General features: G+C 39.0%; 2 protein-coding genes across 6 annotated transcripts in view; one reads left to right on the top strand and one right to left on the bottom strand.

Moving 5' to 3' along the window:
• The window catches only part of LOC144892684 (uncharacterized), an 88328-nt gene that overhangs the window by 32564 nt on the left and 37920 nt on the right, over nt 1–17844 (bottom strand). The gene's annotated exons all lie outside the window — the stretch shown is intronic.
• The window catches only part of LOC137428924 (scavenger receptor cysteine-rich domain-containing group B protein-like), an 87424-nt gene that overhangs the window by 42282 nt on the left and 27298 nt on the right, over nt 1–17844 (top strand). For all 5 annotated transcript variants that reach the window (XM_068118798.2, XM_078780806.1, XM_078780805.1 and 2 more), the window contains one exon: nt 9199–9234. In XM_068118798.2, coding sequence (XP_067974899.1) covers nt 9199–9234 — 36 coding nt within the window. The remainder of the gene's footprint in view (nt 1–9198; nt 9235–17844) is intronic.

Below are 17844 nucleotides of genomic sequence, written 5' to 3'. Positions count from 1 at the left end.
CAGGGTAAATAAATAACATGACTCAAGCAGGGTAAATAAATAACATGACTCAAGCAGGGTAAATAAATAACATGACAAGCAGGGTAAATAAATAACATGACTCAAGCAGGGTAAATAAATAACATAACTCAAGCAGGGTAAATAAATAACATGACTCAAGCAGGGTAAATAAATAACATGACTCAAGCAAGGTAAATAAATAACATGACTCAAGCAGGGTAAATAAATAACATGACTCAAGCAGGGTAAATAAATAACATGACAAGCAGGGTAAATAAATAACATGACTCAAGCAGGGTAAATAAATAACATGACAAGCAGGGTAAATAAATAACATGACTCAAGCAGGGTAAATAAATAACATGACAAGCAGGGTAAATAAATAACATGACTCAAGCAGGGTAAATAAATAACATGACTCAAGCAGGGTAAATAAATAACATGACAAGCAGGGTAAATAAATAACATGACTCAAGCAGGGTAAATAAATAACATGACTCAAGCAGGGTAAATAAATAACATGACTCAAGCAGGGTAAATAAATAACATGACTCAAGCAGGGTAAATAAATAACATGACTCAAGCAGGGTAAATAAATAACATGACTCAAGCAGGGTAAATAAATAACATGACTCAAGCAAGGTAAATAAATAACATGACTCAAGCAGGGTAAATAAATAACATGACTCAAGCAGGGTAAATAAATAACATGACTCAAGCAGGGTAAATAAATAACATGACTCAAGCAGGGTAAATAAATAACATGACTCAAGCAAGGTAAATAAATAACATGACTCAAGCAGGGTAAATAAATAACATGACTCAAGCAAGGTAAATAAATAACATGACTCAAGCAGGGTAAATAAATAACATGACTCAAGCAGGGTAAATAAATAACATGACTCAAGCAGGGTAAATAAATAACATGACTCAAGCAAGGTAAATAAATAACATGACTCAAGCAGGGTAAATAAATAACATGACTCAAGCAAGGTAAATAAATAACATGACTCAAGCAGGGTAAATAAATAACATGACTCAAGCAGGGTAAATAAATAACATGACTCAAGCAAGGTAAATAAATAACATGACTCAAGCAGGGTAAATAAATAACATGACTCAAGCAAGGTAAATAAATAACATGACTCAAGCAGGGTAAATAAATAACATGACTCAAGCAGGGTAAATAAATAACATGACTCAAGCAAGGTAAATAAATAACATGACTCAAGCAGGGTAAATAAATAACATGACTCAAGCAGGGTAAATAAATAACATGACTCAAGCAGGGTAAATAAATAACATGACTCAAGCAAGGTAAATAAATAACATGACTCAAGCAGGGTAAATAAATAACATGACTCAAGCAAGGTAAATAAATAACATGACTCAAGCAAGGTAAATAAATAACATGACTCAAGCAAGGTAAATAAATAACATGACTCAAGCAGGGTAAATAAATACCATGACTCAAGCAGGGTAAATAAATAACATGACTCAAGCAGGGTAAATAAATACCATGACTCAAGCAGGGTAAATAAATAACATGACTCAAGCAGGGTAAATAAATAACATGACAAGCAGCGTAAATAAATAACATGACTCAAACAGGGTAAATAAATAACATGACTCAAGCAGGGTAAATAAATAACATGACTCAAGCAGGGTAAATAAATAACATGACTCAAGCAGGGTAAATAAATAACATGACTCAAGCAGGGTAAATAAATAACATGACTCAAGCAGGGTAAACAAGTGAATCCTCTTGGATTGCGCTGAGGTTCGGGCATGGAATTTCGAGCCTCGATCATGGTTCGAGCCTCGATCTTGTATACAAAAATAATAATAATAATAATAAGAACCTTGGGCCGAATCTCGCGCTTCACCAGTGCGGGTGCGCGAATTTACGTCACGTCGGCAGCGAGAAGGGGTTCCCCAACACGAACCAATCAGGAACTGCCACGTCACACTTATATGATCTCAGAATTCCTGTGACAGGAATTCGCGTTACACTGGCTGGAAGTCATTCGCTAGAGGCGCTTCCTCAGCGCTAATAAATACCATGACTCAAGCAGGGTAAATAAATAACATGACTCAAGCAGGGTAAATAAATAACATGACTCAAACATGGTAAATAAATAACATGACTCAAGCAGGGTAAATAAATAACATGACTCAAACAGGGTAAATAAATAACATGACTCAAGCAGGGTAAATAAATAACATGACTCAAGCAAGGTAAATAAATAACATGACTCAAGCAAGGTAAATAAATAACATGACTCAAGCAGGGTAAATAAATAACATGACTCAAGCAGGGTAAATAAATAACATGACTCAAGCAAGGTAAATAAATAACATGACTCAAGCAGGGTAAATAAATAACATGACTCAAGCAAGGTAAATAAATAACATGACTCAAGCAGGGTAAATAAATAACATGACTCAAGCAAGGTAAATAAATAACATGACTCAAGCAGGGTAAATAAATAACACGACTCAAGCAGGGTAAATAAATAACATTACTCAAGCAGGGTAAATAAATAACATGACTCAAGCAGGGTAAATAAATAACATGACTCAAACAGGGTAAATAAATAACATGACTCAAGCAGGGTAAATAAATAACATGACTCAAGCAGGGTAAATAAATAACATGACTCAAGCAGGGTAAATAAATAACATGACTCAAGCAGGGTAAATAAATAACATGACTCAAGCAGGGTAAATAAATAACATGACTCAAGCAGGGTAAATAAATAACATGACTCAAGCAGGGTAAATAAATAACATGACTCAAGCAGGGTAAATAAATAACATGACTCAAGCAAGGTAAATAAATAACATGACTCAAGCAGGGTAAATAAATAACATTACTCAAGCAGGGTAAATAAATAACATTACTCAAGCAGGGTAAATAAATAACATGACTCAAGCAGGGTAAATAAATAACATGACTCAAGCAGGGCAAATAAATTACATGACTCAAGCAGGGTAAATAAATAACATGACAAGCAGGGTAAATAAATAACATGACTCAAGCAGGGTAAATAAATAACATGACTCAAGCAGGGTAAATAAATAACATGACTCAAGCAGGGTAAATAAATAACATGACTCAAGCAGGGTAAATAAATAACATTACTCAAGCAGGGTAAATAAATAACATGACTCAAGCAGGGTAAATAAATAACATGACTCAAGCAGGGTAAATAAATAACATGACTCAAGCAGGGTAAATAAATAACATGACTCAAGCAGGGTAAATAAATAACATGACTCAAGCAGGGTAAATAAATAACATGACTCAAGCAGGGTAAATAAATAACATGACTCAAGCAAGGTAAATAAATAACATGACTCAAGCAGGGTAAATAAATAACATGACTCAAGCAGGGTAAATAAATAACATGACTCAAGCAGGGTAAATAAATAACATGACTCAAGCAGGGTAAATAAATAACATGACTCAAGCAGGGTAAATAAATAACATGACTCAAGCAGGGTAAATAAATAACATGACTCAAGCAGGGTAAATAAATAACATGACTCAAGCAGGGTAAATAAATAACATGACTCAAGCAGGGTAAATAAATAACATGACTCAAGCAGGGTAAATAAATAACATGACTCAAGCAGGGTAAATAAATAACATGACTCAAGCAGGGTAAATAAATAACATGACTCAAGCAAGGTAAATAAATAACATGACTCAAGCAGGGTAAATAAATAACATGACAAGCAGGGTAAATAAATAACATGACTCAAGCAGGGTAAATAAATAACATGACTCAAGCAAGGTAAATAAATAACATGACTCAAGCAAGGTAAATAAATAACATGACTCAAGCAGGGTAAATAAATAACATGACTCAAGCAAGGTAAATAAATAACATGACTCAAGCAAGGTAAATAAATAACATGACTCAAGCAAGGTAAATAAATAACATGACTCAAGCAGGGTAAATAAATAACATGACTCAAGCAGGGTAAATAAATAACATGACTCAAGCAGGGTAAATAAATAACATGACTCAAGCAGGGTAAATAAATAACACTACTCAAGCAGGGTAAATAAATAACATGACTCAAGCAGGGTAAATAAATAACATGACTCAAGCAGGGTAAATAAATAACATGACTCAAGCAGGGTAAATAAATAACATGACTCAAGCAGGGTAAATAAATAACATGACTCAAGCAGGGTAAATAAATAACATGACTCAAGCAGGGTAAATAAATAACATGACTCAAGCAGGGTAAATAAATAACATGACTCAAGCAGGGTAAATAAATAACATGACTCAAGCAGGGTAAATAAATAACATGACTCAAGCAGGGTAAATAAATAACATGACTCAAGCAAGGTAAATAAATAACATGACTCAAGCAGGGTAAATAAATAACATGACTCAAGCAGGGTAAATAAATAACATGACTCAAGCAGGGTAAATAAATAACACTACTCAAGCAGGGTAAATAAATAACACTACTCAAGCAGGGTAAATAAATAACATGACAAGCAGGGTAAATAAATAACATGACTCAAGCAGGGTAAATAAATAACATGAATCAAGCAAGGTAAATAAATAACATGACTCAAGCAGGGTAAATAAATAACATGACTCAAGCAAGGTAAATAAATAACATGACTCAAGCAGGGTAAATAAATAACATGACAAGCAGGGTAAATAAATAACATGACTCAAGCAGGGTAAATAAATAACATGACTCAAGCAAGGTAAATAAATAACATGACTCAAGCAAGGTAAATAAATAACATGACTCAAGCAGGGTAAATAAATAACATGACTCAAGCAAGGTAAATAAATAACATGACTCAAGCAAGGTAAATAAATAACATGACTCAAGCAGGGTAAATAAATAACATGACTCAAGCAGGGTAAATAAATAACATGACTCAAGCAGGGTAAATAAATAACATGACTCAAGCAGGGTAAATAAATAACACTACTCAAGCAGGGTAAATAAATAACATGACTCAAGCAGGGTAAATAAATAACATGACTCAAGCAGGGTAAATAAATAACATGACTCAAGCAGGGTAAATAAATAACATGACTCAAGCAGGGTAAATAAATAACATGACTCAAGCAGGGTAAATAAATAACATGACTCAAGCAGGGTAAATAAATAACATGACTCAAGCAGGGTAAATAAATAACATGAATCAAGCAAGGTAAATAAATAACATGACTCAAGCAGGGTAAATAAATAACATGACTCAAGCAAGGTAAATAAATAACATGACTCAAGCAAGGTAAATAAATAACATGACTCAAGCAGGGTAAATAAATAACATGACTCAAGCAGGGTAAATAAATAACATGACTCAAGCAAGGTAAATAAATAACATGACTCAAGCAGGGTAAATAAATAACATGACTCAAGCAAGGTAAATAAATAACATGACTCAAGCAGGGTAAATAAATAACATGACTCAAGCAAGGTAAATAAATAACATGACTCAAGCAGGGTAAATAAATAACACGACTCAAGCAGGGTAAATAAATAACATTACTCAAGCAGGGTAAATAAATAACATGACTCAAGCAGGGTAAATAAATAACATGACTCAAACAGGGTAAATAAATAACATGACTCAAGCAGGGTAAATAAATAACATGACTCAAGCAGGGTAAATAAATAACATGACTCAAGCAGGGTAAATAAATAACATGACTCAAGCAGGGTAAATAAATAACATGACTCAAGCAGGGTAAATAAATAACATGACTCAAGCAGGGTAAATAAATAACATGACTCAAGCAGGGTAAATAAATAACATGACTCAAGCAGGGTAAATAAATAACATGACTCAAGCAAGGTAAATAAATAACATGACTCAAGCAGGGTAAATAAATAACATTACTCAAGCAGGGTAAATAAATAACATTACTCAAGCAGGGTAAATAAATAACATGACTCAAGCAGGGTAAATAAATAACATGACTCAAGCAGGGCAAATAAATTACATGACTCAAGCAGGGTAAATAAATAACATGACAAGCAGGGTAAATAAATAACATGACTCAAGCAGGGTAAATAAATAACATGACTCAAGCAGGGTAAATAAATAACATGACTCAAGCAGGGTAAATAAATAACATGACTCAAGCAGGGTAAATAAATAACATTACTCAAGCAGGGTAAATAAATAACATGACTCAAGCAGGGTAAATAAATAACATGACTCAAGCAGGGTAAATAAATAACATGACTCAAGCAGGGTAAATAAATAACATGACTCAAGCAGGGTAAATAAATAACATGACTCAAGCAGGGTAAATAAATAACATGACTCAAGCAGGGTAAATAAATAACATGACTCAAGCAAGGTAAATAAATAACATGACTCAAGCAGGGTAAATAAATAACATGACTCAAGCAGGGTAAATAAATAACATGACTCAAGCAGGGTAAATAAATAACATGACTCAAGCAGGGTAAATAAATAACATGACTCAAGCAGGGTAAATAAATAACATGACTCAAGCAGGGTAAATAAATAACATGACTCAAGCAGGGTAAATAAATAACATGACTCAAGCAGGGTAAATAAATAACATGACTCAAGCAGGGTAAATAAATAACATGACTCAAGCAGGGTAAATAAATAACATGACTCAAGCAGGGTAAATAAATAACATGACTCAAGCAGGGTAAATAAATAACATGACTCAAGCAAGGTAAATAAATAACATGACTCAAGCAGGGTAAATAAATAACATGACAAGCAGGGTAAATAAATAACATGACTCAAGCAGGGTAAATAAATAACATGACTCAAGCAAGGTAAATAAATAACATGACTCAAGCAAGGTAAATAAATAACATGACTCAAGCAGGGTAAATAAATAACATGACTCAAGCAAGGTAAATAAATAACATGACTCAAGCAAGGTAAATAAATAACATGACTCAAGCAAGGTAAATAAATAACATGACTCAAGCAGGGTAAATAAATAACATGACTCAAGCAGGGTAAATAAATAACATGACTCAAGCAGGGTAAATAAATAACATGACTCAAGCAGGGTAAATAAATAACACTACTCAAGCAGGGTAAATAAATAACATGACTCAAGCAGGGTAAATAAATAACATGACTCAAGCAGGGTAAATAAATAACATGACTCAAGCAGGGTAAATAAATAACATGACTCAAGCAGGGTAAATAAATAACATGACTCAAGCAGGGTAAATAAATAACATGACTCAAGCAGGGTAAATAAATAACATGACTCAAGCAGGGTAAATAAATAACATGACTCAAGCAGGGTAAATAAATAACATGACTCAAGCAGGGTAAATAAATAACATGACTCAAGCAGGGTAAATAAATAACATGACTCAAGCAAGGTAAATAAATAACATGACTCAAGCAGGGTAAATAAATAACATGACTCAAGCAGGGTAAATAAATAACATGACAAGCAGGGTAAATAAATAACATGACTCAAGCAGGGTAAATAAATAACATGACTCAAGCAGGGTAAATAAATAACATGACTCAAGCAGGGTAAATAAATAACATGACTCAAGCAGGGTAAATAAATAACATTACTCAAGCAGGGTAAATAAATAACATGACTCAAGCAGGGTAAATAAATAACATGACTCAAGCAGGGTAAATAAATAACATGACTCAAGCAGGGTAAATAAATAACATGACTCAAGCAGGGTAAATAAATAACATGACTCAAGCAGGGTAAATAAATAACATGACTCAAGCAGGGTAAATAAATAACATGACTCAAGCAAGGTAAATAAATAACATGACTCAAGCAGGGTAAATAAATAACATGACTCAAGCAGGGTAAATAAATAACATGACTCAAGCAGGGTAAATAAATAACATGACTCAAGCAGGGTAAATAAATAACATGACTCAAGCAGGGTAAATAAATAACATGACTCAAGCAGGGTAAATAAATAACATGACTCAAGCAGGGTAAATAAATAACATGACTCAAGCAGGGTAAATAAATAACATGACTCAAGCAGGGTAAATAAATAACATGACTCAAGCAGGGTAAATAAATAACATGACTCAAGCAGGGTAAATAAATAACATGACTCAAGCAGGGTAAATAAATAACATGACTCAAGCAAGGTAAATAAATAACATGACTCAAGCAGGGTAAATAAATAACATGACAAGCAGGGTAAATAAATAACATGACTCAAGCAGGGTAAATAAATAACATGACTCAAGCAAGGTAAATAAATAACATGACTCAAGCAAGGTAAATAAATAACATGACTCAAGCAGGGTAAATAAATAACATGACTCAAGCAAGGTAAATAAATAACATGACTCAAGCAAGGTAAATAAATAACATGACTCAAGCAAGGTAAATAAATAACATGACTCAAGCAGGGTAAATAAATAACATGACTCAAGCAGGGTAAATAAATAACATGACTCAAGCAGGGTAAATAAATAACATGACTCAAGCAGGGTAAATAAATAACACTACTCAAGCAGGGTAAATAAATAACATGACTCAAGCAGGGTAAATAAATAACATGACTCAAGCAGGGTAAATAAATAACATGACTCAAGCAGGGTAAATAAATAACATGACTCAAGCAGGGTAAATAAATAACATGACTCAAGCAGGGTAAATAAATAACATGACTCAAGCAGGGTAAATAAATAACATGACTCAAGCAGGGTAAATAAATAACATGACTCAAGCAGGGTAAATAAATAACATGACTCAAGCAGGGTAAATAAATAACATGACTCAAGCAGGGTAAATAAATAACATGACTCAAGCAAGGTAAATAAATAACATGACTCAAGCAGGGTAAATAAATAACATGACTCAAGCAGGGTAAATAAATAACATGACAAGCAGGGTAAATAAATAACATGACTCAAGCAGGGTAAATAAATAACATGACTCAAGCAGGGTAAATAAATAACATGACTCAAGCAGGGTAAATAAATAACATGACTCAAGCAGGGTAAATAAATAACATGACTCAAGCAGGGTAAATAAATAACATGACTCAAGCAGGGTAAATAAATAACATGACTCAAGCAGGGTAAATAAATAACATGACTCAAGCTGTGTCTTTTCATTGTAAACTGGTAAATTGTGATTTTAAATGTAAATAACGATTATAATAAAACTTAAACAAACCTTCCTTTTTAACCCTGCGCAGGTGTGGGCAGAGTCACAATGTTCATCTGGGGCACAGGTATGTACACTTGTTTGTGTGATAGTATATGGTAATCCAAATCAGAGGGGGAGGTATTATTAGTCCCCTACCGGTGTACACCGGAGGGGACTATAGGTTTGCACGCCGTCCCTCCGTCCATCAGTCCGTCAGTCCGTCAGTCCGTCACGCAAAGAACAGCTTTCCGGACTTTTTTTCTAAATGCTTAATGCTAATGATTTCAAACTTGGCACATGGTTTCCTCATGATAAGTTACAGAACAAGTTCGAACTTCACGACGTTGCGATCATTTTTGACAAAGTTATGGCACTTTGAACTTTGGGAATTCTGATAATTCTGATGATCCTTAACTCGGTGCCATTTTAAGTTTTAATTTCCTTTAAAAACCAATTTCTCTGCAATAAATAGGACCGATTGAGATCAAATTTTCACCGTAGGAGGGACTCGGTCTGTAGAATATTTTAATGGTAATTATGACATCACAGGTCACGTGGTTCGGCCGCCATATTGTTTTTCGTGAAAACACGAAAACCCCTTTTTCTCTGCAACGGCTGAACAGATCGAGGCCAAACTTTGCAAGCAGAATCGCATACACATGAACAAAAAAGTCAGTGAGCATGACGTCATGCGTCACATGGTTTCAGAGTTACGACGTTTTTAAGCATGAACCTTTAAAACCGAGCTCCTCCCTCATTTTCCAATCGAGGGGAAACTTCACAAATCTGTTCAGCATGTCAATCTACTAAAATGTCCTTTTAGAATTTGCGATAGGGCACGTGGTTTGGCAGATATGGTTAATTAAACGAAAATATTTTTAAAATGGATATCTCTTGAATCGCTAGTACCTCAGACCGTGAGTTGGTAATTATATAATTCACACAGTGCAATACGTGCAGGCCGCTCCGATCCACGGAGCGACCTTGCGGGCTTATCAACGAGGCGAGGCGTAACACACATGTGTCTCAGCATACCTCAGATCAAGTTTGAAAACCAGCACCAACCGTGCATAAATTTGCATATTCGATCATTTTTGACAAAGTTATGGCACTTTGAACTTTGGTAGGGGACATGTATTGCAGCACAATACTCAGAATGCTTGTTTATCACAACATCCTTCAAAAATCTTTGTCAAAACCCTTATTTATTTATTTATTTATTTATTTTCTATACATCGTCGAGCCTCATGGAAGAGCTAGCACACTGAAGGATCAGGCCATAACTGGAGGCAAAAGGAACAGTAGAGGGAGGGGGAAACACCAACAGCAGAGTTGAAGGCCAAGATAGAGGGAGACTTGGAGAAACAATGGGTGTGGGGAGGAATTGGGGCAGGAGAGGATTGATGGGGTGGACAAGATGGATACAGAAGGAGACTCCAAGGAGGGAAAACTGGAAATTTTGATGGAGGAGGATTGGGGTGGTGTGGGGGTTAACGAGGGCAGAAAAGCTTTTTTTTTTGGATTGGGGATGTTCGGAGATGGTGGTGAACAACTGCCTTGAAGACCTGGAGGGAATGAATGAGATTGAATAGAATGTGGAAGTTGATTGCACGGATGTGAAAAAAGAGGAATGAATGAGTAGAGCAGTGATCCTGGATTTAGGTAGTTTCACCGGAAGAGACTTGTACAGCAGTTCAATGTTTGTGGAATAATTGCTGCCTCTCAGCTATGTATTGGGTTCAAAAGGTGATCCGGATTGGGAATTGGGAATGGTTTACCTTGGTCTCACTACACCACACAAGCCTCATGCATAAAGCAATTTCACCAAACCCACTTAGAGTTTGACATCTGAGTCAAGTGTGGTATGGCTAAGGATGAAGAATATCTGCCATTGTATTGTCGTGTATTACCCTCCATATGATCTGAAAAATATATTTGTGAATAATCTACAGCCATTTGGACATATTATCATATGATGTATTTGATTAGAGAACCATATATGTTCTATGTACTCAAACATGACTGAAATTGTGTAATCCCTGCTTTGTCCCATTACTTCATGTTACACCAAACTAATTGCTAGCACCCTACTACCCCAACCTCTAAACAGGATCATGTGTGCACTGACCCAAACCCCCTCCCATACTTCCGGCACACCTTACATATGGAATAAATAAATATATGATCTCTTTGATGAAGAAGGTCTAATATGGGTCCATAGGATTTGCTGGCAGATACAAAAATACTTTGGGTAGTCGTGAAATTTTAATCTTGTTATTTATGACCATGTACATTTAGAAATGACATAATGAGAGACAGATTTCTCCATGGTATTAGCCCCCCGTTGGACCCAGTCTGAAACGGGGTCTTATGGGTTGGGTCTCGTCCATCCGTCCACAACCATATCTCGGTGATGTATGAACCGATATTGTTCGAACTTGACACACAGATAATGAATGATGGGTTACATACGCACGTCATTTTGTTTCGAGATCCGATCCAAGATGGCTGACGGGCGGCCATTTTGTTAATTAAACGTGTCCCCAACCATTTCTCTTACATGCATGGACCGATTCTGTTCAAATTTGGCATATAGATAATACATGAGAGTATACATAGGCAGAAGATTTTGTTTTGTAATCTGACCAAAGATGGCCTTTAACTCCGTACAGCAAAATTACTAAAACCACGGGGGCCATGACATTTTAGGTCTTTTTCTCCTTGTTTTGATTGAATCCTTGTGAGTTCACCATGTTCTGAAAGTATTACTTTGTATATTTGTGTTCTATTGCATTTATATTGGCAAATATGGAAATATATGTTTTTTTAACATTGAAAAAATGTTAAAGACATTTTGTGCCAGAACATTTAATAACAAATTCCAAATTTCTTAGTACTAGTGGTAAAGGATTGTCACGATGATCTCTAGGACCAGCTCACTGCAAACCGGTTGCAAGCACGAGTGGTAATTCTCTCACATCAAACTTAGCCAATAGAATCCTAACTGAATTGAAGTGATCAGCGGTAAAAGGCATGCTGGATTGAACGAGTAAAATAAAGGAATATTATACAACAGATAAACTTGGAATGGTGATAAAACGTGCCTTTAAATCAACATTCTCAACATGAAACCAACTCCAAACAGTTGGAATTATTCATTCAAAATCAGGGATCAGTTCAATGTAAAATTTGTCAGGATGGAATCATTCTATTGAAGGATAAATTTCGGAAACTTAAGTCAATTGTTCAAACTCGTTTCTGGGTCAGAAACAAAACGAAACAGACAGATAGACATGAACCAAAATTTTATTGGCTTGATGTTGTCACCACCTCCAACTCATCCACCAAGTTTTGTCTGACTCCGTCCACAACTTTTTGAGATATCGTGCTATATATCGGTTTTGGGCCTACCACTCACTGATGAACAATCCCTTTTTAAATTCTCGTATCCAGATCCGAATCTTCAGCAAAATGGAATAGATTTATTCTTGTCACACCCAACCTGTCCACCAAGTTTCACCCGAATCCGTCCATAACTATTTGAGATATCGTGCTCACAGTCAAACAGACAGCATAGACAAAGAGACAGGCAGACAGACAAACAAACATGAGTGAAAACATAAATAAGAGGTAAAACAAATTGTGCTTCTAATCCTAAATGTTATTTAAACGTTAAGCAAAGAAAATGGATCAAATGGAATGAGAGAGTACATGGGGGACATTTCTTTTTTTTGACTGCCCGACAGACAGACAGACTGACACACTGAAGCAATTGCTCTTCCGCCTAGTGTGCATGCGTGCGTGGGATGAAGCACCATGTCATTTTGTCAAATTTGAAGCCAAAGTACTGCTAAACTGCAGGTATTTGGTGCAAACAAATCGATTCCTGTTCTACAATGTTCAAAATATGGCGTTAAATTGAAAAGATTAAGCTGTTCCTCGATGACAGACTGACAGACACACAGATGGTGTGAAACAATTGCTTTCCCCTGCTTTGCACTAGTCAGGCTGTGTAAAAACCAAGAAGAGAGAAAGGGAGAGTTCACGAGCTATGTGGGGTAAAACCCAAGAGGAGAGAAGGGGAGAGTCCACTTATGTGCAGGGTAAAAACCAAGAGGAGAGAAAGGGAGAGTCCACTAGCCATGCTGGGTAAAAACCAAGAGGAGAGAAAGGGAGAGTTCACAAGCTATGCGGGGTAAAAACCAAGAGGAGAGGAGGGGAGAGTCCACTTGTGTGCGGGCTAAAAACCAAGAGGAGAGAAAGGGAGAGTCCACTAGCCATGCTGGGTAAAAACCAAGAAGAGAGAAAGGGAGAGTCCACTAGCCATGCGGGGTAAAACCCAAGAAGAGAGAAAGGGAGAGTCCACTAGCCATGCTGGGTAAAAACCAAGAAGAGAGAAAGGGAGAGTTCACGAGCTATGCGGGGTAAAACCCAAGAGGAGAGAAAGGGAGAGTTCACGAGCTATGCGGGGTAAAACCCAAGAGGAGAGAAGGGGAGAGTCCACTTGTGTGCAGGCTAAAAACCAAGAGGAGAGAAAGGGAGAGTCCACTAGCCATGCTGGGTAAAAACCAAGAGGAGAGAAAGGGAGAGTTCACAAGCTATGCGGGGTAAAAACCAAGAGGAGAGGAGGGGAGAGTCCACTTGTGTGCGGGTTAAAACCAAGAGGAGAGAAAGGGAAAGTCCACTAGACATGCGGGGTAAAAACCAAGAGGAGAGAAAGGGAGAGTCCACTAGCCATGCGGAGTAAAAACCAAGAGGAGAGAAAGGGAGAGTCCACGAGCCATGTGGGGTAAAAACCAAGAGGTGAGGAGGGGAGAGTCCACTTGTGTGCGGGCTAAAAACCAAGAGGAGAGAAAGGGAAAGTCCACTAGACATGCGGGGTAAAAACCAAGAGGAGAGAAAGGGGGAGTTCATGAGCTATGCGGGGTAAAAACCAAGAGGAGAGGAGGGGAGAGTCCACTTGTGTGCGGGCTAAAAACCAAGAGGAGAGAAAGGGAAAGTCCACCAGACATGCGGGGTAAAAACCAAGAGGAGAGAAAGGGAGAGTCCACGAGCTATGCGGGGTAAAAACCAAGAGGAGAGGAGGGGAGAGTCCACTTGTGTGTGGGCTAAAATCCAAGAGGAGAGAAAGGGAAAGTCCACTAGCCATGCTGGGTAAAAACCAAGAGGAGAGAAAGGGAGAGTTCACAAGCTATGCGGGGTAAAAACCAAGAGGAGAGGAGGGGAGAGTCCACTTGTGTGTGGGCTAAAATCCAAGAGGAGAGAAAGGGAGAGTCCACTAGCCATGCTGGGTAAAAACCAAGAGGAGAGAAAGGGAGAGTTCACAAGCTATGCGGGGTAAAAACCAAGAGGAGAGGAGGGGAGAGTCCACTTGTGTGCGGGTTAAAACCAAGAGGAGAGAAAGGGAAAGTCCACTAGACATGCGGGGTAAAAACCAAGAGGAGAGAAAGGGAGAGTCCACTAGCCATGCGGAGTAAAAACCAAGAGGAGAGAAAGGGGGAGTTCACGAGCTATGCGGGGTAAAAACCAAGAGGAGAGGAGGGGAGAGTCCACTTGTGTGCGGGCTAAAAACCAAGAGGAGAGAAAGGGAAAGTCTACCAGACATGCGGGGTAAAAACCAAGAGGAGAGAAAGGGAGAGTCCACGAGCTATGCGGGGTAAAAACCAAGAGGAGAGGAGGGGAGAGTCCACTTGTGTGCGGGCTAAAAACCAAGAGGAGAGAAAGGGAAAGTCCACTAGACATGTGGGGTAAAAACCACAGGAGAGAAAGGGAGAGTCCACTAGCCATGCGGGGTAAAAACCAAGAGGAGAGAAAGGGAGAGTCCACGAGCCATGTGGGGTAAAAACCAAGAGGAGAGGAGGGGAGAGTCCACTTGTGTGCGGGCTAAAAACCAAGAGGAGAGAAAGGGAAAGTCCACTAGACATGCGGGGTAAAAACCAAGAGGAGAGAAAGGGGGACTTCACGGGCTATGCGGGGTAAAAACCAAGAGGAGAGGAGGGGAGAGTCCACTTGTGTGCGGACTAAAAACCAAGAGGAGAGAAAGGGAAAGTCCACGAGACATGTGGGGTAAAAACCAAGAGGAGAGAAAGGGAGAGTCCACTACTCCAATAGCCATGCAGGGTAAAAACGAAGAGGAGAGAAAGGGAGACTTCACGAGCTGTGTGGGGTAAAAACCAAGAGGAGAGAAAGGGAGAGTCCACTAGTATACGGGGTAAAAACCAAGAGAAGAGAAAGGGAGAGTCCACGAGCCATGCGGGGTAAAAACCAGGAGGAGAGAAAGGGAGAGTCCATGAGCCATGTGGGGTAAAAACCAAGAGAAGAGAAAAGGAGAGTCCACTAGCCATGCGGGGTAAAAACCAAGAGGAGAGAAAGGGAGAGTCTACTAGCCATGCCGGGTAAAACCAGGAGGAGAGAAAGGGAGTCCATGAGCCATGTGGGGTAAAAACCAAGAGAAAAGAAAGGGAGTGTCCATTAGCCATGCGGGGTAAAAACCAAGAGGAGAGAAAGGGAGCGTCCACTAGCTATGTGGGGTAAAAAAAACAAGAGGAGAGAAAGGGAGAGTTCACTCGCTGTGTGGGGTAAACACCAAGAGGAGAGAAAGTGGGAGACCATTAGTGTGCAGCGTAAAAAAACAAGAGAAGAGAAAGGAAGAGTTCACAAGCTATATGGGGTAAAAACCAAGAGGAGAGAAAGGGAGAGTCTACTAGCCATGCGGGGTAAAAACCAGGAGAGAAAGGGAGAGTCTACTAGCCATGCGGGGTAAAAACCAAGAGGAGAGAAAGGGAGAGTTCACTCGCTGTGTGGGGTAAACACCAAGAGGAGAGAAAGGGAGAGTTCACTCACTGTGTGGGGTAAACACCAAGAGGAGAGAAAGGGAGAGTCCACTAGCCATGCAGGGTAAAAACCAAGAGGAGAGAAAGGGAGATAACACGAGCTATGCGGGGTAAAAACCAAGAGGAGAGGAGGGGATAGTCCACTGGTGTGTGGGTTAAAAACCAGGAGGAGAGAAAGGGAGAGTCCACTAGCCATGTGGGGTAAAAAAAACAAGAGGAGAGAAAGGGAGAGTTCACCAGCTGTGTGGGGTAAACACCAAGAGGAGAGAAAGTGAGAGGCCATTAGCCATGCAGGGTAAAAACCAAGAGGAGAGAAAGGGAGAGTCCACTAGCCATGCAGGGTAAAAACCAAGAGGAGAGAAAGGGAGATAACACGAGCTATGCGGGGTAAAAACCAAGAGGAGAGGAGGGGATAGTCCACTGGTGTGTGGGTTAAAAACCAGGAGGAGAGAAAGGGAGAGTCCACTAGCCATGTGGGGTAAAAAAAACAAGAGGAGAGAAAGGGAGAGTTCACTTGCAGTGTGGGGGTAGACACCAAGAGGAGAGAAAGTGAGAGACCATTAGTGTGCAAGGTAAAAAACAAGAGAAGAGAAAGGGAGAGTTCACGAGCTATACGGGGTAAAAACCAAGAGGAGAGAAAGGGAGAGTCTACTAGCCATGCGGGGTAAAAACCAGGAGAGAAAGGGAGAGTCTACTAGCCATGCGGGGTAAAAACCAAGAGGAGAGAAAGGGAGAGTTCACTCGCTGTGTGGGGTAAACACCAAGAGGAGAGAAAGGGAGAGTTCACTCACTGTGTGGGGTAAACACCAAGAGGAGAGAAAGGGAGAGTCCACTAGCCATGTGGGATAAAAAAAACAAGAGGAGAGAAAGGGAGAGTTCACCAGCTGTGTGGGGTAAACACCAAGAGGAGAGAAAGTGAGAGTCCATTAGCCATGCAGGGTAAAAACCAAGAGGAGAGAAAGGGAGATAACACGAGCTATGCGGGGTAAAAACCAAGAGGAGAGAAAGGGAGAGTTCACTCGCTGTGTGCGGTAAAAACCAAGAGGAGAGAAAGGGAGAGTCCATTAGCCATGCGGGGTAAAAACCAAGAGGAGAGAAAGCGACACTCCACGAGTGTGTGGGGTAAAAACCAAGAGAAAAGAAAGGGAGAGTTCATGAGCTATGCGGGGTAAAAACCAAGAGGAGAGAAAGGGAAAGTCCACTAGCCATGCGGGGTATATAGAACAAGAGGAGAGAAAGGGAGCGTCCACTAGCCATGTAGGGTAAAAACCAAGAGGAGAGAAAGGGAGCGACCATTAGCCATGCGGGGTAAAAACCAAGAGGAGAGAAAGGGAGTGTCCATTAGCCATGCAGGGTAAAAACCAAGAGGAAAGAAAGGGAGCGTCCATTAGCCATGCGGGGTAAAAACCAAGAGGAGAGAAAGGGAAAGCCATTAGCCATGCGGGGTAAAAACCAAGAGGAGAGAAAGCGAGACTCCACTAGTGTGCGGGGTAAAAACCAATAGGAGAGAAAGCGAGACTCCACTCGTGTGCAGGGTAAAATCAAAGAGAAAAGAAAGGGAGAGTTCATGAGCGATGTGGGGTAAAAACCAAGAGAAGAGAAAGGGAGCACCCACTAGCAGTGTAGGGTAAAAACCAAGAGGAGAGAAAGGGAGCGTCCAGTAGCTGTGTGGGGTAAAAACCAAGAGGAGAGAAAGGGAGCGTACAGGAGCTGTGTGGGGTAAAAACCAAGAGGAGAAAAAGTGAGACCACTAGTGTGCGGGGTAAAAACCAATAGGAGAGAAAGCGAGACTCCACTAGTGTGCGGGGTAAAATCCAAGAGGAGAGAAAGGGAGCGTACAGGAGCTGTGTGGGGTAAAAACC

The sequence above is a fragment of the Myxine glutinosa genome, chromosome 6 (assembly GCF_964187855.1).
Source record: "Myxine glutinosa chromosome 6, kmMyxGlut1.1, whole genome shotgun sequence".
Classification (NCBI taxonomy): Eukaryota; Metazoa; Chordata; class Myxini; order Myxiniformes; family Myxinidae; genus Myxine; species Myxine glutinosa.
Note: the sequence above shows the minus strand (reverse complement) of the source record. Positions and strands in the feature narration are given on the sequence as shown.